We start from the raw sequence: 23918 nt of genomic DNA on the forward strand, positions 1-23918 counted from the left end.
GGAATGAATTTTCCTTCTCTTTGTTTGAAATAAAACAATTTTTTATCTTACAATAAAGATGAATAATTGTTAATATTTGCTTTATTCTTAGATCTAGTGACACTAATAGCTGTGCCTGGATGTTTATTTCTGGTGGAAAGATTCATTTGCTACTTAACTATAAAGCTTGACATCATCTTCTTACATGCCTGTATAAGCTATGTATGTGTTTTATGAAATGCAAAATAGAAACAAAGATAAGCTTGTAACATGTCACGTAATTTTTTATATACTAGTTAAGGGTGATTATAAATATTAAGGTGTTTATATGATTGTGGTGCAAGAATTTTGACTACTATGTATTCCAGTGGCCTGTCTCAGTTCTTCTTTATAATTTAATTACTTTAATGGGAATAAAATCTTATTATAAGTCTATAAAGTAGTTGCAGGGATATTCAAGATATTTTCATAAAAGCTATGTTTACAGATGTTCCTTAAATATGATTGTTCTTAGAGAATTTTCCAAAAGGGTGTGCTGAGCTGCCAGAGTATATGTAGAGCTGCCAGTTTAGATGTGTATTTCAAAAGCATAAAGGCTGGTACTCCATAGAAAGAGTGCAGAGATTAACCAAATTGCATAACAAAAAATGCTTAAATAATTTCAAATCTGTCATAATAAAAAACTGAAGTATATTATATAAGATGCTTGGAAAGAAAGGGGATAAGTGCATAATACTTACATATGGTGTCTAGCACAAGATACATTTAGTTTTGTGTGGCCTGTTTCAACTTTATTAAAACAATATGAATCAGCAATAAATTAAAATAGTCATTCTTCTTTTTTCTATGAGGTATGACACAAATAGAAAGAAAAGTTACTAGATCATTTTCTTCCCCTTTGTTTGGTTTTTTTGGGGGTTTTTTTGTTTGTTTGTTTTTGTTTTTCTGGGGTTTTTTGAGGTTTTTTCCCCACTTCAACAAAATAAGCCTTTGTCTCCTAACAAAGTAAAAATATTTCATTGAGACAAATTGGTTAACCTGCTATGTCTCAGCCATTTTATAATTCTTTTCTTAAGGTACTCTAGTATATGTGTCCTCTCAGTAGTTGCCTTAGAAGCCTTCGTCTACAATGCACTTAATCACTCAAGTTCATAGCATGCTTTGGGTTGGAAGGGACCTGAAAGATAATCTACTTCCAACCCTTTTCCATGGACAGGGATGCTACTCACTAGACTGGGTCACTCAGAACTCCGTCCAACCTGTATTCATCAAATGAAAAACTCTAGTGTCTAAGGCAACTTCTAAATGAGGCTGAATAAAAAGGCAGCCAACCAAACAAATATACCCAAACAACCTTACCCTCCCCCCCAAAAACAAATGACAACAAAAATACAACCAAAATAACCCAACACACAAATAAACAAAAAACACTGTAAGCTTCTTAGCTCTAGAAAGAAATTCCTCTAGAAGAATAATGAACAAAATTTCTTTCAGTTGTTTCCCCTAGAGTAATTTATCAATCTCAAATGCAGCAGAGTCTGAATGAGCCAGCAGTGCCTAAGACCATCATGGGTGCATTAGGAAAAGCATTGCCAGCAGGTCATGTAAAGTGATCCTGCCCCTTTACTCAACCCTGGTGAGGCCTCACCTGGAGTGCTGTGTCCAGTTCTGGGCTCCTCAGGACAACAGAGACATGGAGCTGCTGGGGTGGGTCCAGTGGAGGCTACAAAGATGATTAAAGAGCTAGAGCATCTCTCTTACAAGGAAGGGTTGGGGAACTGGTCCTGTTCAGCCTCAAAGAGATGACTGAGAGGGAGACTTATCAATGTACACTGGTGTCTGACAGGAAGGTGTCAAGGATGGGTTCAGGCTCTTAGATGTGCTGAGTAATGGGACAAGATCTAGTTAGGAGTAATGGGCTAACTAGCTGTGGGCAGTAACTGATGCACAAGAAGTTCCACCTGAACATGAGGAAGAACTTCTTCACTGTGCAGGGATGCAAGCAGTGGAACAGGTTGTCTGCAAATGTTGTAAGTCTCCCTCACTGGAGACACTCAAGAACTGTTTGGACACAATCCTACTCCCTGCTGGAGTAGGCAGGTTGATTGAATTGAACCTCTGTGTTCCCTCCCAGCCTGACTCGTCCTGTGATTCTGTAATTCTAAAGGAAAGACAATTCTAAATGAGGGCAATAGGTAGCTCCACAGAGCTGCTTAGGCAGCTTGGCTCTGCTTTGAAGTTTTTGAAATGTTGTATGGAGAGAAATTTAGAGTGCAGGGAATTTAGACTCAGTTATTGATTTGTAAAGATGTTTAAGCCATGGGCATTGATCTCTCAACCCTATTATGATTTTTATGTTTCAAGCTTAATTTTGCCAAACACCTGAAAATAAGTCCTTTTATATTTATTATGCCAGTCAACTGAAAGAGTGTTCAAAGGCATACAAACCGTGGCATATCTTATGGCCTGATTTGGAAGAACTTCTGCTAGTATAGCTAGCAACATTTTTGGTAGGGTTTTTCTGCACTTTAATAATAGATTCAATTTCTTTTCCCCTGAGTTTACTTTTGAATTGCCATTAAAAGTCACTAATTTATTCTACAGAAATAAGTCTAGGTAAATTATTTTTGAAGCAACAGAACACTTAAAGATTTTCTCATAACAGCAACAGTTATTTCAGTCCCTGTACCCAATCTATCTGTCAATTTAAAGAAATTTTCAGGAAGCAATGTCTCTGATGTAATAACCCTTGTGCCAGTTTTGTTTGGAAATCGACTAAGAGGTCCTAAAGCTGTTGTGGAACCATGTAAAGCTACTGATACTTTTGCCCAGCAACAACCAAGAAGCATTTGTTTCTTTTTGTTTGTTTTTTTTTTATATAAAACTATATAAATATTCATTCTGTCTCACTTTTTCAGACCTGAAGTGTATGATTCCAAATCTGCATTATAATTGAAAACTTAAAATCTGGTTTAGAGCTGCAAATCATTCTACAGGCAGTTTTCTTTATAAGATGATCATGTGAAATATATAACTGATTTTCCCTCAGTCATCATTCCTTTTGACTGTGGACATTTTTGAGCTTACAAAGCATTCTGAATAGGTCATTTTAAAATGAACTGTTTTGCAGGTTGGTTTTTTTTTCATAATGTGGCATCTTTGTCAACTGCCACATGTGCCTTATTTGGTTTTGCTACTGTTTTGATCATACTTCCAGGTTTTACTCTGAATTTCCTTTTATTGATAGCATTCATACAAAATCTCTTCTTGTGTGTATGACCACTTGGTCTATGTCTTCCATGTGATTACAGGTAAACCATAAATTAGATATCGTGTTGCATTAGATATCCAGGGGTGCATGTATTCTTTCTGAATGTGAAAGTGAACAACCACTGCTGTATTAGACTCCTTATTACTTAATATGCTTTATAGGCTTCTCAAGCAGAAGTTGATTCACTGTTCCTCTCTTCTCTTTTGTTAATATCCTTCAGATATCCCACTATAGCAGAGGTTACTGTCAAAGGCGTATTAGCAGTTCCCAATCAAGGTGGGAAGATGAAAGGCTCTTGCCTTTCCTTTGTTTCTTAGAAGCAATATTTTGCTTTCAAGCCTTTTCTGTTATTATTTGACAATCTTTCACTGTCCTTGATCTTTACATTTCCTTTTTCAGTTTTGGCTGTACTATAATCCTGTAAGAAAACCATTCTGGTTTATGCTTGTAAAGTTTTCATACAGTGAAGCCCTGGCTCAAGTAATATATATAGGCACCACTTAGTTGCAAATAAAAAAAATTACGACTTTTTAGATTATGATGCATGCTTCTTGCATAAGGAAATTGCTCTGGTTTAGCATTGCAGTACTGAATAATGCCATGTGCCTACACAGATCTTTCAAAAAGGGGCACCAAGCTGTTGGAAAGATGTCTCTTCCACTAAGAAAATTACTTCTAACTAGATCTTGTTTGCACATTAGAATAATTTTGATCTTTCTAGTTGCAATTGGTCCTAAGATACCTCTGTCTGTGCATCTTACCATGATTACAAACCTGTGTCTCAGAACCAGCTTTTACCTGTGAGTCCTCAGCAGTTTTGCCTCTAGCTCTCTTAGTCACTTAATTGCCATATGAAAGACATTTGTCTTACAGTTAGCTCCTCTGGACACAATGTATATTTTCTTTCCAAACAATTCTCATCAAAACCAGTTAGAAAAAGCTTTCTGTTCCCTGTATGTTGTTTTTATGCTGGATTTTAATTATGTTTTTGACATTACATAGGCTCACAAAGTCATTCAGGTTGGAAAAAGCCTTTAAGATCATCAACTTCAAACACTAACTCAGCACTGCCTAGCCCATGTGGCAGCACTGGAGAGGACTTTCACAATGTATTAGTGTTTCCTGATTACTGAGATTAATTTCCTCACTTTATCTGCCAAATTATTTTCCACTTTTTTTTCCAAAGAAATGTTACTATGAAGCTTCCTTCATTCTAAAATTACTTAGCTGTAATCAGTTCTGTTACCCTTTGCCATTCTGTTCTGGTGCGGGTTTTCTGTACTGTAAGTGTAGAGACAGTCTGAGTTAAACAGTTTTACTGATAGTTGTAATGCTCTAGTATTTAATGTTGCCTTAAGAACCTTTCCTACAGCATGGAGCTGGAAATCATGGTCCCAAGCTGTTCCTGTCTGTGACTAGCTTCTTTGGGTGTTAGTGCAGCCAGACTTGCGCTTCCTGCTTACCGTACATCCCAGTTGCCTCTGTAGTAAATTTCAGTACATGCTGAAGCTTTCTGTGTCCCTGTCATGTGAAGAAAATCAAACTGGAGCAGTAAGTTCTAAGGTAAGAGAGACACAGTTACTGACATTCATGGTTGTACAAGAGCTTGTGACTGGACACACTGGTAAACTATAACTATCTCTATGCATATTTGGCACAGCAGCTCAGAATTTAGAAGCCCTCTTGCACATAATATACTATAAACTGCAATGCAAAGGCTAAGGTAGAATGGCAGGACAAGTGTTTGTCCAGAACTGATAAATCCTGGCTAAGTCCTTCTGCTCTGTATTTTTAATGCAATCCACAGTGCCCATACTGTTAAGGTACTCACTATTTGCAGAGTTCAGTATCTCCCATAGACAGAGATACTCTTTGGGAGTAACAAGAGGCACAGCAATCCAAACCAGTATAAGCCATAAATCTTCTCTGAAACATCTAGAGATTTCCATATTTATATAACCACAATATTAACAATTGTCATTAACTTTTGGTACCAGTGTCAGGCAGTAGTGGTCTGTCATGGCCTATGAGTGTCAAAAGTGACCTCTGTAATACATAGTGTGTTGCATTGACTCTGGCTGGATTCCAGGCACCCACCAAAGCTTGTCTAAGACTTCCCACCACAGCTGAACAGGGGAAGCAAGGATTGGGAGTTCAGAGTAAGGGCGATGAGAGAAGAGTTTTGACACTCAGGAGTGTCTTGATATGCTCCTATTTTGTTTTTTTTTTTTGTGGATCTCTTGATTATTGGAGTATATTGGGTTCTGTGAGCTGTGAAAGAGAAAACCAGAAACAGAAAAAAGATGGATAGAAGAAGCAGAGCATAGTAAATTTCTCCTGAGTGTCTCCCATAAAGATGAAAAGATTGGTTTCTTCTTTAAGCCAATATCCCCATTCCAATCAGGATAGGGTTCCCTTTTGCGGTAGTCAGGAGGGAGCATAGCTAAGACCTACAAGGATTGTTCTCTTCTACCTCATGTCATTGCTGGGGTCAGGGGAAGGGAATCTCTTCCAAAGAGAAAGACTTCCTTCCAGTTGAGTAAGCGTAGGGCAGGTTCTGAGCTGGAGGAGGCGGTGGATAACATTGGTTCCAAGCTGGAGGGAAGCAGTCAGGTGGTGCTCGTTCTGAGCTAGAGGGAGCAGTGGGGTATTTATCTTTTGTCAGGGGTTTCCACAGTGGGCAATGACCGTGGTTTTTCTTATTCTCTCTGCCTTCAGTGTTGTTGCTGTTACTGTTTATATTCTTATCTCATTGCTATTCCCAGTAAATTGTTCTTATCTCAATCTGTGATCTTCACCTTTTGTGCCTCCAGTTCTCCTCTCCAGCCCTCCACAGAGGGGAGGATGAGCAAGTTGAGTGGCACATGGTTTGGAGAGTCTCAGTGGGAGCACTAAACTGGAGAGTACCATTCCTAAATCATGACAGCCAAAAACCCAGGGTGCCATTAGTACCAGATCTTCAGATTACTTGGAAAGGTTTAGTCATCTTAGCGGAGCAAAGCTGGAACATGGCAATGCACACAAGTTGTTACATTCATATGGGATGAGCGCCATTTGGGAAGTCCAGCTATGTCTTCCTGCAAATATAGTAGTGCAAGAAAATTTGGAGCACATGTGCTGACAAAAGCAAGCAGTTACTAAAAATGGTAGGAGTTCCTAGACTTTCTATTCTAAGGTTTATATTGTGCTCTGTAGTAATAAAACTGTGACTTGTTTTGAACTCATTCTTGCTGGAACATGGCCTTCACAAATTATTTTTCAAAGGCACAGAAATTCACAGTTTATTTTTAGAGATTTTTATTTTGTTTTGCCTTTCTTGGCAAAGTAAAGGTATTTTCACACCTGAAGGATGGGATGCCATCCAGAGGAGCATGGACAAGCTCAAAAAATGGGTGTACAGGAATCTTATAAGGGTTTAATAAGACCAAGTGAAATGTGCACTAGGTGGAGTAAGCCCTGATATCAGTACAAACTGAGGCATGAAGCAATCAAGAGAAGCCCTGCCCAGAAGGACTTTGGGGGTGCTGTGGGTAGAGGCTGGACATGACCCAGCCATGGGCACTCACAGCCCAGAGAGCCAAACGTGTCCTGGGCTGCATCCAGAGCAGTGTGAGCAGCAGGGCCAGGGAAGGGATTCTGCCCCTCTGCTCTGCAGTACCTGCAGTGCTGCATCTGGGGTCACAGCACAGGGAGGACAGGGACCTGTTGGAGCAGGTTCCGATGAGGGCCAGAAAAGTAATTGGAGGAATGGAAATACTCAGTCTTTCCTCTTATGTGGAAAGACTGAGTATTTGGTTTGTTCAAAGTTTGTTTGTTGAGTATTTGGTTGGAAAAGAGAAGACTTAAAGGTGATGTGATTGTGGCCATTTAGTACCTGAAAGGAGCCTACAAGATGGAGAGAGACTACTTACAAAGGCATGTAGTGATAGAACAAGGGAACATGACTTCAGACTGCAATGGGGTAAATTTAGACTTGATTTTAGGTAAAAATTCTTTACTGTGAGGGTGGTGAGGCACTGGAACAGTTTGACAGAAGTTGTGGATGTGCCATTATTGGAAATGTTCAAGGCCAGGTTGGATGGAACTCTGATCAGCCTGGTCTAGAGAAAGGTGTCCTGCACGTGGCAAGAGGTAGGAACTAGATGATCTTTTAAGTCCCGTTCAAGACCCACCTTTCTATGTTTCTACATTTTTATAATGCAAATACATATAAACTGTGAAAATTAATTTTAAAAGAAATTTGGCCATTATATAGCATTTTTTGGTTTTGTTACTTCTTTCTTTTACTGTCTTGTGATTTTTCATCTTTCCCACAGAGGACTTTTTCTGATGTTCCTGTTTTACGTTTCATCATCTTGTTAAAAGTAACCTGTATTAAATTTAAGAATATCATCTGTGTGTACTGTCTTCTTAACCATTACTGAAAAAGATCTTCCAGACCATTGGTTTATCCAAAATAGTTGTGAGCTGAATGGGAAAATATGTTCTCTTTTTCTTCTTGCAGCCTGCAAATGATAACCTGCATACAAATGATGAGCATGAACTCCGAGGAGATAAAGAAAGCTATCTCTGTGCTGTGTGCCTGGATGTTTATTTCAACCCTCACATGTGTTATCCATGCCACCATATCTTTTGTGAACCTTGCTTGAGGGTGCTTGCCAAAGACAATCCAGCCAGCACTCCATGTCCACTGTGTCGCACTACAATTGCCAGAGTCTTTTTCCAAACAGGTATAGAAATGAAAGTTTTTACACATAAAAAATATTTGTACTTTTCCTTCTTGTATGCATTCAGAGCAAATTTTGGTAATTTAATCCACTGTGAGATATTATTTCCATTACTTTCCATTTCCATTCCTCCTAAGAACATTCCATGCAGGTTCTCTTCAATGTCAAGATGCTATTCGGAGCATATAAATTTTTATAAACTTTTTATTTTACAAATGACATTCTGATTATTTTCTTTTTTTTTTTTGTAGAATTCTGGTAGATTTCTTTTATTTCTTCTTCCTGAATTATAAGATCAAAACATAATAAACATTTCTCAAACTATGCTATTGGAAAAGTATTTTTTAAATTGCTCATTTAATGGTACACAAAAAAAAAAAATACCCTTTTCATTTATGACATTAAATTTGGACATAAGTGAAAATAAAGGCTGTCAGAACCTTTGATAATCGTCTTAAATTCACCTGTCCTTGCCTCTTATACCCTCATCTCTTGTGTTCCTTACTCTTAACAGAAGAAAAATATGGTGTGTAGGGGGCATTTGGTGTCAGATTTGGTATAGAAATAGAAGAGGGTAAGTAGTCCTGCAGATAGAATGTCTGGAACAGTGTGAGTCAGCCTTTTATGCCCAAAGCTTATATGGTAGATTCAAGTACCATTGGTAGAATTGCACTATGGTATCTGGAGTTAGGGCATTTACAGCACTTAAAACTGTGCATAGGCAGTTCACAGAGTAATGGAAATTACTCAGCCATGCAGGAGTGTTTGTTTCATTTTAGATGCTACAGAAATCTTGCAGAGATTATCTTTAAGCTGTTGTGAGTGCTGTGGTGATGACAGGTTAGGGATACAGACTGAAGTATGGCTTCACATTGATCAGCAGAGCTGCCCACCTTCTGTTCCTGGTTGTGCACAGACGCTGCTTTTGTACAGGGCTAACTTTGTATGATTTGATGGCAGGTCAGTTTGAAGAACTTATTGGGATAAATAAGAACTCATTTGGGTGGGAAGGAGGTATTTTCCAGATGAACCTATTGCCCCAAGATGATTCACTGAGCAGCTCATGGTTGCCAGGGATAGACTGGCTATCCTTGCACTGATACACTGCAGTATAAAACACGGGTGGAAAGCTGCAGCCTGAGCACTCTCAACCCCCTGCCTGTCTGCTGTATAGAGATTTCAAGCTGTTCTCGTTTCATTTCCCTAATGTTTGATGCTCCCTTCAATTTGATGTACACATGAAGTGTGTTTCACTGATACAGAGTTATGCTTTTCTAGGGCTATTTCAATTTTTAAAAACCAATTTAGCAGATTTGCTGCAGAAAATTACCACTGGGAGAGCACAAAAGGAGAATAAAGATGCTTCCTAAAATGTATTTGCAAAGCTTTTCAACTTATTACAGTTGTCTAAGTGAAATATTACTAGGATTACTTGTAGCCTTTAAGTACTTAACATACAATGCATAAAAATGCCTGGTGGGAGGGAATGAAGAAGGAGCCAGATTCTTCTGAGTGGTGCTCACTGCCAGCACAAGAGGTATTCAGCACAAACTGAAACACATGAGATCCCATCTGAACACAAGAAAGTACTGTTTTTTCGTGTGAAGGTGTGTCAAACAGATTGGTCAGAGAGGCCGTGGAGCACCCATCAAAACCCAGCTGGACGGGGTTCTGGGCACCTGTACAGCTGACCCTGCTTGAGCAGGTTGGATTAGCTGTTCTCAAGACATCCCCTACAACCTTACCCACTCTTTTAAATATTAAATAGGTATGTAGCTCTTTTGAGGAAAAGGATGCCTAAGGAGCAAATACATTGTCATAGACTTGCAAATAGAGTCTACTATATATAGTGGATCATAACAGTATATAATATGTTTCGTATTAACAACTTCAGATGAGGGAGATCTGCAGCTATTTGCCATTCAATGTATAGTAATATGTGCTTGACTTAGCAATAAATTTAAAAATATGTACAGTAATTTAGCTTCGTTATATATATTAAGAAAAATATTTTGAGCTTTTTCCAGTGCATAACATACTGAACAACTTTTAAATGAACTAAGGGTTATTGATGATGCTATCATATCCTTAGAGAAATTAGTAAAATCATTAAGATGAATGGTGCCAGAGCAATGTAAAGCATAGTAATTTTTTTTCCACTTAGAAGAGTTCTTAAACCTTTAAAAACTTACACTAAAGTCACTGCTGCTATAGGTTTGTGCAGGCAACAAAGCAAAGTTGCTTGTAGTCTTTACATACTTCTCTAATGCCGCAGTTTGGATGTCTTATTTTCCTCAATTTATTTTGATGCGTTCTGCAGCTTTCCTTTTGTATATATGCATTCATTTTACAAAGATATTTCAAAAAGAAAAACATTTAAGGATACATTCAGAAGTTCACTTTTTAGCTTGTACAGTTTTGGAGATTGAACACAGCTGCAACAGAATGATGCCTGTAAACTGTGGAAAGAAAAAGGGTTAAGAGGTCAATTATCCATCAATTATGGAGACAAACAGTGTTTAACTGAGAGCTACAAAGACTCACGAGGGTAATTGCTCTGGCCATTTGCCTCGGTCAACTGAGCTTTTTTACAAGATCCCTTAAGCATAAGTTCCAGTCCAGATAGGTTGCTCTGATGGTGCTTACTATGCATTCCCATCTTTCTTAAAGGCTGTCTTAGAAGCCCTTCTCCCATCTGGATAAACTCCCATCTGATCAGATGACAGCATGCCCAGAACACGCCTAAGAAAACAGCTCTTGAGCTGATTCCACCAAGTAGCTTTCTAAGTTACCAAGTATCTTCTACATGCTTCACTTATCGGGCAAGATCTTCTACACCTCCGTTCATATAAAGTTTCATTTATGTTGTTTGCAAGAAGGGCCAGACCATACACTTCTGTGCGATAAATCCACTACTTTGGAGAAATGCAGATTGAGGGTAGTGGTTGTGCAATGAAGGTCCAGCCATGTGGCAGGAAAAGAGTCATGTGCATAGAGAGGGACAGGTGACCTGGCCAGCCTGAGGGGATCTTTCATTAAAAGCCTAGCCAAGCAGCCTCGTAGAAGCCAGTAAGACTTGTCACCACTGCCTTTTCTGAAAAACAGGAATTAGATGCCTCACCAGAGGTTTCAGTATTTAAATTTCAATAAAATAGAAAGAACTGTGTTGATTTCTGTGGTCTGTAGCAGGAAAATAAAATGTTCTCTGTCTATGCTGTGAAAAGCAAGCAGAGTCTCATCAGAAGCTTGAATCTGAATAGTACCTAATCCAAATATGTTCAGTAGCATATAATGCTCTTTTATAAAAATTGAAAAAACAATAGTGAAAAAATACACAATTTGTTCATTTTATATTTAAGAGAGAAAAAGGCCTTTTTTCCTTCAGTGACAGCATTTTATATGTGCAGTAGCTCTATTTTCACGTAATGAGATAGAGGATTTGAAGATTCTGTGCTCTTCATGTATTGTATAGCTTGATTCCACCTGCATTGTGACATGGTGAAATAAAGGATAATTTTTAGAATCAGACCAGCATGGGGTTTTTACTTCAAATCTGCTAATGTCTTCATCTTACACAGAAAAAGCTACTGAAAGCAAGAGAATTTTTTTTCTTTTTAGAGCTGCTCACACAAAAGCTTAGCTTTCTTAAATTTGCCAGACAAAAAGATTTTATCCTTTCATAAAATATTTATTACTAGAAAAGTATGTTTCATTACATTGGACCACGGGAAGTAATAAAACACAAGCCTTTTCAAAAAACCTGTAATTGTCTTTTCATACTTTGAAGGTACAGAAAGAATTATGGTACCAGCTACTCTTCATATTTATCTGGAGCCATCTTGGTTTGGAGACACAAATTGTGCAGGGGTTGGAAGTTTTTCCTATTAACTACTAGCTTTGCAATCCTGTTTGTTATCAGTAGATCAATTCTATGGCAGGAAAATATTGTTTTTAATTTTCCATTGTATTTCTATGGATAGATTAGTTTGGCAGTTTTAAACTGCGATTGTGTAGGTATTTCCCCAAATTATACCCTGAGAAGATGTTGATTTCTTGAGATTAGTACATAATGCCAGTTTCTCCAATGTGTCATGAATCATCCTACAAATGTTTTCTTAACAGCGTATAAAATAATTCATTAACAGGATTAATTAGTTAACAGGATCAACTTCCTATTAATCCAAAGACTTTTTTAAAATATAAAAAAATTTAAGGCTCTTCCCCTTCCTTTACATTACTTACTATTACTGAATGGTGATGTTAAACAAAAAGCTGCGAATTAATACCTCAGTCATTTTTATGGATATAATTTTTATTCACAGAGGTCATCATAGTTTTGGAAGTTAAATATCTTGATTTCTTAAATACATAATTTTGCCAGAAATTATCATTGTGACATCATCTTTTCTAATTTTTTTTTTTTTCCCAAAGAAGTAGAATGTTTACAATTTGCTCTTACTATATATGGAACTGGTTGGGTAAATGTGATTGTAAAAAATAGGTGTTATAATCAGAAGAACTATACAGTATATATGGCATTTTTATTTTGCATAAAATTATGCTAATTGTTACACTAATTATTATTATGCTTTATTTAGAGCATTGATGTATGTATTCTTTTCCCTTAATTATTGTAGATCTGAATAACTGTACCAGATCTTTTTTCCCTATGGAATATTTGAATCTAAAGGAAAATTTTCAAAAATCCAATTCTGCTAAATGGCCTCTACCAAACTGCAAGAAAGCATTCAGAGTTTCTGAAGGTAAGATTTTTGATTTTTGCCTAAATGTCATTCAATCTGAAGTGTAATATTTGAAAATAAGACTGATTAATTCATGCCATTGGCAAACAGATGGATGATTCTTAAAGTAGAGATGAGTTTAATTCTCATGGGTGATTCATACACAGTGCTCTGAATCTAAAGATAAATTGCAAACTGTAAAAAGACAATTGTGTATGTGCCTTTTCATTTATTTTTGAATCTTTAATTCTGTTCACATTATCAGGGTAATTTTATGTAGCTTCCTCCTTAGAAAAATTTCTGTCTGCATTGTGGAATAAGGAAAATTACTCCAGGAAAAAAGTTGCTAGTTCTGAGTGTGGTCAATAAAAACCTCTCAAAAAAATCAGAAAAATCAGTCTTTTGTGAAAGAAGTCAAATAAAAAAATTTTAATCATATATATTATGCCATATATAATGCATGCAAAATGGAGTAATGGGTAGGGATGTTTTAATTTCATTTTCTCTTTATTATATGAAGAAAGCTTAGTCCCCTTCTTGCAACTTTAACATTAAACATTTTCATGATTAACTGATCATGAACTGAACAAATATAAGTTAGACCACCTAAATGCAGGATTCACTGTTTACCCATATTTCCCTGTTTTCAGTCTAATGGCCTTTCTTCACCATGAACATTTACTTAGTTATTTGTATATACTTTTCATAGTGCTGAGTCTAGGTAGCAAATATACTTTTCCTTTTCATAAGAGCAGCTTGTTTCTGAAAGTATGTGGAAAAAATAAAACAGACCATTTTATATCCCTTTTATAAGTCTACCCAGGCTTTTGTAAAGGTGAAATTTGATAACTTCTGGAACTCCACTTATAAAATCATCTCAAGTAATGTCACAATTTGATACTGAAAATATCAAGAAATGTGCCTGGCTATCAAAAATAGCAGACTTGAGAAATTTGAGGACTAGTAGATTATCTTTGGTATTACTCAGAGAAGAAACTATTGGCAGGACAAACTAAGATGACTGTTTATTTTCTCTAACAGGAGTTAATGTAGAATGGGTGTTAATGCTGGGCTCATTAAAACCCATATTTATTTTAAATATGTTTATTTTAATATATATTTTGTATGTGACATAGTTCCTTTATGTTTTGTAGTCTTATACAAATTATGCTTCTCATAAATATGTTTCACAATGCTAAGCGTTGTACAAAGCATAAATAATTAGAAATAAAATAAAAATCTGGAGAGATCATACAGTTTCAGTATTGTGCCACCTGAAAATTTGCCATATTCTTCAACAAAGGTAATTTTAAATACATAGCCTAAAAGTCCCACACTAAATGGGAACGTGGTTAGATCTAGTTAATAAGCCACACAAACCCCAAAGCTGTCTGAAACTTTGTATCTGCATTCCTAAATAAAAGGATTACTTCAATGTGTCTCTTTTGACTTTTTATTTCAATAAAAATTACTGCTTTTTATTTCAGTTTTAAAAAAAAAAGCTTGTGTGATTTCAAATGCAAATGTGTGGCATTTTCTTCCTGGGATTATATCTAAATTGTGTTTGGCAACACTTAAAGTTTAATACTTTTATAATTGCTTGTGTGCTCTGGCTCAGGATGCTACTAGGCATAAAATACTGAGAATAGTGACAGCAAAATTCTTCTGTCGTCATATTAGATTCCATTGCAAAGGCAAACCCTGATACCACTGAGATCTGAAAGGATAAAGAGGGCACTTAGATTAATTTTCTGTTAATTAAGCCTAATAAGATCTTATAATTTCAGAAGTAAAATACAAAGAATGGGAAGAGTAATAGGGTGAGTATGTGAGTATACTGACTGGAGTGAAAAGGGATATGATTACTGTGCTTAGCAAGCAATGAAATCTTGCAAATTTGATCATGAAGATAACCACCTCTGTATAGGAGTGCATTGTCAAAGAAGAAATTCTGTAGCTGTGTTAGAAATGCGGAAGCTCTTTCACCTTCATATCCAGCAGGTCCAGTATTTACCAAGAATTTAGAAAGTCTTTTTGTATAATTCCAGCTTTCATTGTGACAAAACCTCTTCCACAATACCATTTTAATACCACAGATATAAAAATAGTAAACCTTAGCCAGTAAATCACTCATTAGAGATGCTAGATAAAATCAGACTCCAGAGCTATACTGGGATATGAGGAATAAAAAATGGCTGTTAGGAAGTCTAGATTATATACAAAATTTATCTGGTTTACTAATTTTGACTTCATGAACATTGCAGGGCTGCTAGATAAAATGAAGCATTTCCTCTTTTTCCTTACTTTTTTTCCTGAACTGATTCACTAAGCCAAATATATTTGGTTATCTACATGTGACTGTTCTTTCATATGAGATTTTCCATGAGGAATGTAGAATTATCTTTAATAATACAACCAACCATAACTTTTCAGTTCTTATACAAAAAGAAAGAAACCTCATAACTGCTGCACTTTTGGGCTTTAAGCTGATGAAAATTGCTCTTTAGTTTGCCCTTGTATTGCACTGTATTTTTTTCCAATAAAATAATCAACAGAATTCCTATTTGTTTAATAAACATTGCTTATGGTATTGCTCTCAATATGGTATGCTGTGTTTGGTCAAGGATAAGTTAATGGTAAAATGGGATTGCGGTTCATGAAGGAAATCAATTCTTCTTTTCCCATTCAGATTTTTAATACATGGAAAAGTTAACAAGATAATTTTAAATATTTCTCTAAAATATCTACTGTTTCATATGAGATAAACAGAGATATTATATTAGTTATTCTTTTGAGTACTGATAACTTTAACAAAATGTAATTGCACAATAGAAATAACATCTCAATTAATGGTTTCCTTACACAGATTTTAAAACAGATAAATAGTGTAGTTTGAACACGAGAGTTAAATAGCAAATACACTCAATTGGATTGTATTATCATATATCATAACTGAATATCATAACTAAGTGAAGCCTTTGTAAGCTATTAAAGTGGAATGGCATTCTGTAAGAGCTGTACAGTCACAGGAAGTTCACCAACTAAGGGTAAGTCTCCAACAGTAATTTGATACAGAAATGTGGGCTAAAATAAGAGATTGGGATAATTTAAATTGCAAATATGATACTTAATTTGACAATGATTTTGGTGTAATCAAGTGCAGAAATTAAAAATTACTTAGACATTTAGTACACTGCCTAGAAGTATTATTTCTAAACCTTTGCATAAATCTGAGATAGAACTACATTGAAGAGATAGAGGATAAAGTAGTCAAGATAATGATGATAGCGTTGTACGTGGGTGCTGTCTGCCTGCATGTAGATTAAGGTTGTAGAGATGGCTCAAGAAAAATAGAAGTAGGTGTTCAGAATGGGTGAAGGGGATTATAAAACCTCTGAGTTACAGCCCGTGATTACTATTTGAAATCATAATTATTCCTAGGCTAATAGAAATCCCCTCCAATGGTTACTGTTCCTGATGTTTTTATTTAAAACATGACAATTAAATTGAAAGTCTAAAATAGTATAGAATAGATAAAAATAGCATGTTTATTTCTATCTTTTCAAATCTTTAATCTAGAAGACATTCCCCAAAGTGTTCCATACTATGAAATCTGTGCAGATTCTTTCCTGATCTCATCTCTTTAGGTACTTAATAAAAATATTGACTTCTGCATCAGTCAAGGACTGCACAATAGAGTGTTTTCCAAGCCTACTAAAACCTGGTGGAAATTACCACCACCTCAGTAGGTCACATCTGCCAAGTCCTTTTATGTAATCATTCTCTGGAGAAAATGGTGAACAATTTCCTTTAGAGAAAGCTTTTAATAATACCAGTTGGCACATTTCTTTATATTTTGTCTTTCAAATAGTACAATATTAAAATTTACTTTCTTGATATCATGATTTCAGTTTGATAGGCAACAAAAGCACAATGTTGAAAATGAAAATTTACAGGTTTTAAGTTCATACTTCCTTGTTTAAAAGAGCCAAATAAAGTGATACTTGTTTTCAAGTTCAGATACTGTGATCTAGTGAGAAGAAAACAAGACAGGTGTTACTGAAAATAGTAGGGGCAGTATTTAATTTTAGCTATAAAAAGTAATGCTGGCAGAAGGCTCCCAGAATAATCCTTACTTTAGACTATTTTTTTCAAGTTCTACTATTCCATCGCATCAGGGTCACCCAGAGCAGGTGACTCAGGAACTCATCCAGCTGGGTTTTGAATGTCTCTGGAGAGGGAGACTCTACTACCTTCCTGGGCAGCCTGTTCTAGTGCTCTACCACCCTCAACACAAAGTTCTTTCTCATATTGAGATGGAACATCTTGTGTTTTAGTTTGTAGCCATTGCTCCTTTCCCAGTCTCTGGACACCACTGAACAGTCTGGCATCATCCTCTTGGCACCCACTTTTGGGATGTGTTATTGAGCTTCCCTCTCAGTCTTCTCCTCTCTAGACTAAACGCGCCCAGCTTTCCCAGCCTCTCCTCACAAGATTCTTCAGTAGAGCTTGTGAAATCACAGAAAGTTAATTTGCACACATCTGTTTGTCACAAAATGTATTTGCAATCTGCAGTCTTCACAGAAAGTGAATTTTCTGCCTAAAAAAGACACACTTCACTGGAAAGTGTTGTCTCAGAGTATCTGGTAGCCTTATAGTACATTGATACAGAAAAGACAGTATCCAAGCCTGCTGGTTGAGTGTTTTAGGTCAGCTCCACTGATAGCCACTTTGTCATTTTACTGATTTGTCAGCACTTGACCTTAACTCTTGCACCCATATTCCTTGCCCACAAGTTCTGTTTGCTCCTGCTGGTAAAAAATGCAAGACTGATTTCTTGATTCCAGAGTCTCCTTTGGGTCCCATGGAGCAGCTGTGCTCTAAATAGCCTTTATGCCTCTCCTTCTGCACCTTGCCCAGTAGAAGTCAATCTGAAAGGAAAAGAAATGGGAGGGGAAGTTTAAAATAAAAAGGTCATTGCCACAGACATGTCTTAAGCTTCGGTTTCAGGGCTGCTGCTTCCTTCCCTGTTATTTTGCCAACAGTGTTAGTACAAAACATTGTGTATCAATAGCCTTGTTTCTCTTTTAAGGTTTTCTGCAGAGGCTGATCTTTAGGGACTCCTTCAGAGCCACATTCTCATTGAAAAGGATGTTCGATCCTAAAGACTGCCTCCAGCACTAGCCTGTCTAGGAGAGTTATTTACTACTCAGAAATTACGATTGCTGTTTTTGTCTCTATTGGTCTGTAAATGCACTGAAGTCTATCTAATTTGCATGTGTCACCAGGATTGCTTGTTTCCATTTAACCATGATATTGTAAGACTGGTGTACCAGGAATATTGATATCTGTAATTCTGCAACACCAAGGGTTGTGATAGAATGGTCATGGCAAAAATGTATACTGTAGTCTTTCCCCATCTGACATGTTCCTGAATGGACTTTAGATTGGCATCTTTAGTTCTGCTTAGGCAGCCAAGTGTTCAGTGGTCAGTGAGGCAACTAAGAACATCTGGGACCTCCTATGAAAACATGGCCCACAGATGTACCAGGGACACCCAAATGAACTTGTAGGGGAGTTAGAGGTACCAGTTTTGACTCTGCAGCTTACAATTAGTAAAAACTTTTAAGAAAGACCTTTTCTAAAGATGCATAATAAAATATAGCTGTGTTCAGAATAAGAGGGAAAGTCCTTTGAAGCATTAATAGCCAGTTAAAAGATGCCAAACAAGGAATAGAAATACATGATTAATTTTTCTCACTGAAGAGATATCATATGGGTCCTATATGGGTCTAAACTACAGTTTGTATTATCCAGTGTATTTTTTACATGATATGAAGTTGTAAGATTTGCTTCCAATATGAAATATTCAGAATAATAAAAATTAAAACCAAGTGGAAGCAGTGGCAGGACACTGTGTTGGTACCTAGTGTTCTTCAGCAATGTTTACATTGTTTTCTTTTCATCACAAAACAAGGTAGTTAGAGGGAAGGGTACAGACAAGATAAAAGTGAAAGTCAGTTTTTAAATGTTTCCTGATGACGAATATGTAAATAGATTAGAACACTTCACACAAAGAAATAGATTACTAAAAGAGGGGGGATGATTGCAGTAATTAAGATCACGAGAGGCATGACAGAAGTGTATGTGTGCTGCTGTTATTCACTATTCATAATAAAAGAACTAGAACTCTGCAAAAGAACTAAAAGGCATTAAATACAATTATCATTTCCCCAAAGCATGGGTTCAAGTAATGAAAGATTCTTGTTCCTGTTAAACTCAAAGATACCACATTTGTCTGCAGAGATCCTGGAAATGCAAGTCTCTGGGACTGAGAGGGAAAAGTGTTGTAATATGCTTGCCTTGTTCTTACTTTTTTCAATCCCAGCCAATTCCTCATGGTTTGACTTGTCAGGGAAAGAATTATAGGGTAGGAAGACCTTTAGACTACTCAGTATGCCTGTTTTATAAGATGTTCTACAGTTTGATAAAATAGTGTCTTCCATTACAGTTTTACTTAAGCCACCATAAAGAAGTTTTATTTTATTTATTTATTAAATAAGATCACATAAATATTTACTATTTGCTCTCTAGAGACAACTGAAAAAAATACATAATCTTAGTTTAACCATGTTAGGTATGTTTTGAATTATTAATTTTTTGAAGTGGTACTCTTTCATTACAGAATTTGTTCAGAGCATAAAATATCTCTTGATTTTAGTATTTATGTTTTGTGTAAAATTCTGCTGTGATTAGTTCAGGTTCAGATTCGTCTCTGTGGACAAGTGAAATCAAAGATGCCTTTTTTCTTCACCAGTGACAGGAATTAGCAAGTGGTTTTTATGTGTTTTAGTGGAAGTGAGGAATAATCCTTGCCAACTACACCAAGAAGAATAGGGAATAGGGAAAAAAATGGTTATATTATAATTAGCTATTAGCTGTTAGCTACAGCTGTTAACTGTTACGTTTAATAAGTTTTATGTTGTGCATTCTTCCCCAGCACTAAAATGCACTGCCTAGGAGAGCAGTTTGTACTTATGTAGCCACTAAAGAGTTTCAACTCTGCTAGTGTAAATATATCTTAACTCAACAGTTAATTTTGCCTGGTGTTCAGTCCATTTATTTGATACCTCACAGAAACTCTGTTTGCTATAAAAACAATAATTTGTGATTGCTAATAGATGGTAGATGTATCAGTTGGTTTCATCACTGTCGTAGAGTTGATAGGGAAGAAAGAAGGACAACCATGTACAGTGTTTTTCCTGCCTAACATGCCTGTGATTACAACTTCATACACCTGTACCAGTGACAGATAACTCTGTGCCCATTCCAAATTTGGGCATAAACATAAGTTCACTTTGATCCTGGAGCATTTATTGGACAGAAACCTGACAAGATTTTTGGAAGAATGTGGTGCTTGCACAGCATAATTGTAAAAAACTAGGCAATACAGAGTTGTGGAGACACTTCAAAGTGTAATTTGATGAAGGACAAAAGAGGAACCATGAAAGCACTCAAGGTGATGTGTAAGAATAATAACCAAGAAAGGTGATCATATTTTAATTAGTTCAGAACCAGACTAGGCATACCTTCTTAAAGAAGCCAGAAATGTGCAAACAGCAGAGCAAATTCAGGAGCTTTGGTGAATATACTTACTGAGTTGATAAAGTTGAATGTTTGAAATGGCATCAGAAAAAATCAGAGATAACAACCATTACACATTTAATCAAGAATTAAAGGAAGGACTTTTTAACAGTTCATAAACCTTTTCATTTTATTTCAAATAACTTCTTTCTGGTTAACTTTTTAATAACCCTGCTTTGTGAAAATTTATTTTTAATTTTATGTTGAACAACTATAAAGACTTTTTAGACAGCTTTTTCCATGAAGTCTTGGCTAACTTCCTAAAAACTGGTTAAGTACTGTCAGCAGCAGAAAACTTTCAGTTCAGAAAAACTGTGTCAGCTTTATAAAGATACAGTCTTGTACTTTGGATTTTTCATTATCTGGAAGAACATTTCTTTTGTTTGCTCAGATGGGAGATAGGAATTTTGGGCATTGACACTAGCTAAAGCTGAACATGCCTTTTTCAAAGACAGTGGCATGAGTCCAAGATAAGTCATTCACCAGTTTCTCCAGAGAAATTTAGGGACTCATGTTGCCAGATTTGCAAATAAACTGGAAGTTTTGTGTAAATGCACAGACCCATGTCTTACAGAGGGGTGTGATGCAGCTTGCCCATTATGTGTATTCCCTCTGATCTCTGCTGTCACAGTGTCCCTGTCTTAAGAGAAGTAGGGCCAATTCATTGATTTATTTTTAAGAAAGTATTTACATTACTATTATCTACTGTTATCACTAACACTGGCTTAAAACATTAAAGCTTTAAGCACTGAAAGGGTTTTAACAGTAGTTACAAAACTCTGCAAAGTTTTTTGTTAAATCATCATTTGTATTAAACATTATGTTTTGAAAAAAAATACAGCAATCATGCAGGTCATAAAATAAGAATCCAGAGAGAATTAAGCAGCATGCCAAGCAGCATACAATTAAGCATTCACAGCAAAGACAAGAAGCAATATGACATATTTTTAATGCTATTCTATACTTACTCAGTCATCTCTTGTTATGTAAGTCTACTTATAAATATCAATAGTGTTTGCCTCTCTATATATTGTGAAGTAGCAGTCTGTGCAAACAGAGCCTAAAGGGATGTAAGTACTTAGGGAAGAAGGAAACTAGAGGAAGCCAATGCCATTACAGCAATATGACACAAACAGGGGAAGGCTTTTGTGACAATAACTTAGCAAGAGTTACTGGCAGCTGAAATACAGTATTTGGTCATCTGGGAAAATGAAAAATACAATGTGATGTACAGAAATGTTCAGTGGTAAAATGTAGGAACAGCAGGAGAGAGATGAATGATGTTGATGATGAGTAAGAGGTTAGAAAGAATGGAAGAGAAACGGAGAGTAGATTAAAAATAAGATTAAAACTCCTTGATTTAGAATATTCTGAATATTTTTTAAATTTTTTTTTCATATAGATTATTGATGAACATACCACAGAAAGTTAAATACCTCAAGTTGCTATTTGAAATTCCCTGGTTTTCATTGTCTGCATTGTCATGGCAAACAGAGAAATTATCCATGTTAAATTTGCTTATTTACAATTTACACACAAGGATACACAATTATACACAATTTACACACATACAATTTATTCACAAGGAAATGTGAACAAAAGTCATTACAACTTCCCCTCTTAAAGGCAAATATATGAAAATTATCATAACTGTAATTTGTATGTCATCAATATACATGTACAAGTCTTACCTTTGAAATCAAAGCAACATATTTCATGGTCTAGAATGTATGCAACATATACATTTAGATATCTATGATATGCATGAGACCATGCAGCTTCATTCCTCGATATCAGTCTTCAGCTGTTACATAATATTCTGACTGTTTACTTTTTGTGTTACGACTTGGAGGAAGAAAGAAAAAGCAAACAGGTAATTCACCTAGTTACTTAAAAAAAAAGATCTGATTGCTGACTATCCTCCAAAATTCCTTCACGTCTTCCAAAGTCAAGTGACTTTTACATTGTGACATGTGGATTAATTATTCCCATTTTAGTACATATCCTAGCAGTTAAGCTAGCCAAGTGGCTTCTATTTGTGAGTATTGATAATTATAGAATCATCACAGATGATTATGTTTTCTGTGATAATAATCACAGGCTGAGCATGTTTTCTAAGGTCATTATGCCCTCCCACAGTCCTCTCATTTCTTGATTCCTTTATTTTCAAGAAAATAAACAGCCCAATAGAGAAATTATGAGTTGTTCTATTTTTTCTTTGAATTTGTGAGTGGAACTGTACATAGTAGTTCTTGAATAATTCTCATAAAATTGGTAAATATATTTCTTATTTAATAAATGAGTGAGATATTTAGTTATGCAGGATAGCCAATGTAAAATGTGTATGCATGCATTTAAGGTGGCTTTATGGATTTTGGCCTTAACTTAACTGTCAAACTTCTTCATTTTCTTTTCTCACAATCTGCTTATTTTTCACGATATACAAGCTAACCTCATGGGTTCATATTTTAATTGGTAAAAGCTGAATTATTTAGCTATAAAATAGTAGGAAGTTACTGTCTTCAGACTTTTTTTTCTTTATTTGCTTAGCATTCTGAACATCATTGTTAACTGGTAAAGAGGTGCTATATTTTTTCTTAGAATTCAAACTAATAATAGGTATGTGCGGAAAACTTCACTTATAAATAATTCTCAGTGATATCTAACAAGCTATATTTGAATAGAAAACTATCTTATATTTATTTCCACTCTAGAGTAAAACCGTCAAATTTCTTTGTCAAGTGAAAATAATTGTAATTTTGATGGAATTCAACTTATAGTATTTCACAGAGGAAAAAGTTCAAATGACAAGTTGGCACTCTGTCCTAAAGGCCTAAGAGATGTTAATTTAAGGGATTGACCAAAAATGATACAAAGAAATGCTAAATTCAAATATGGCTTTTATGTATTGATTTGTAGTTAATAACCTTAAATTCTGGGTTTATTTTGTTTACACACCTCTGTAGAAAAACTCCAAGATTAGCTACCAAAAAAAATTGTATTTATAATTATGAAAATGATATGGGAAGTTAGAGCTATATGAAATAAATGCTCTTAAGAACTGTCATTGTTACAGTAACTTCTATTAATTGTTTTGGTTGGGGTTTTTCATCCTTTCCATTTTGTATATTTCTGGTTCATTTTGGTATATTCTCTTCTCAGATCCATGAAGGATTTATAAAGTTTTAAGAGAGGGGAAACTATTCTTAGATATAAATGCCAATAGTTTTGCTAATACCAGATAGTAAGAAGCTTTGTTTGCCTGGTGCTTGATTCTGTAGGACTGAAGTTTTTACAAGCCTTTTGTTTTGACAAATGAAATGTATGTCAGTGACACTTCCACATTTTGGGATTTCTGCATAGTTTTGTCGGTAGCATGTTGTTCTTCTTTTCATGTTAAATGCCTTATGAAAGTCACAAAGCAGACATCTGGCTGTAACAGTGGTTCCCAACTCTGCCTTATGGAAAGGAGTGTCCCATATGGAATCAAGTCTTGTGTTCCATATGAAAGGCTTGAGGACATGGCATTTTCAGATTTTCACAGTAACTGATTCT

General features: G+C 35.8%; 1 protein-coding gene across 4 annotated transcripts in view; it reads left to right on the plus strand.

Moving 5' to 3' along the window:
- The window catches only part of RNF180 (ring finger protein 180), a 70575-nt gene that overhangs the window by 38619 nt on the left and 8038 nt on the right, over positions 1 to 23918 (plus strand). For all 4 annotated transcript variants that reach the window (XM_030257615.4, XM_030257614.4, XM_072921826.1 and 1 more), the window contains 2 exons: positions 7755 to 7980; positions 12615 to 12740. In XM_030257615.4, the coding sequence (XP_030113475.1) occupies positions 7755 to 7980; positions 12615 to 12740 (352 nt within the window). The remainder of the gene's footprint in view (positions 1 to 7754; positions 7981 to 12614; positions 12741 to 23918) is intronic.

This window comes from Taeniopygia guttata, chromosome Z, assembly GCF_048771995.1.
Source record: "Taeniopygia guttata chromosome Z, bTaeGut7.mat, whole genome shotgun sequence".
In the NCBI taxonomy this organism is placed as follows: Eukaryota; Metazoa; Chordata; class Aves; order Passeriformes; family Estrildidae; genus Taeniopygia; species Taeniopygia guttata.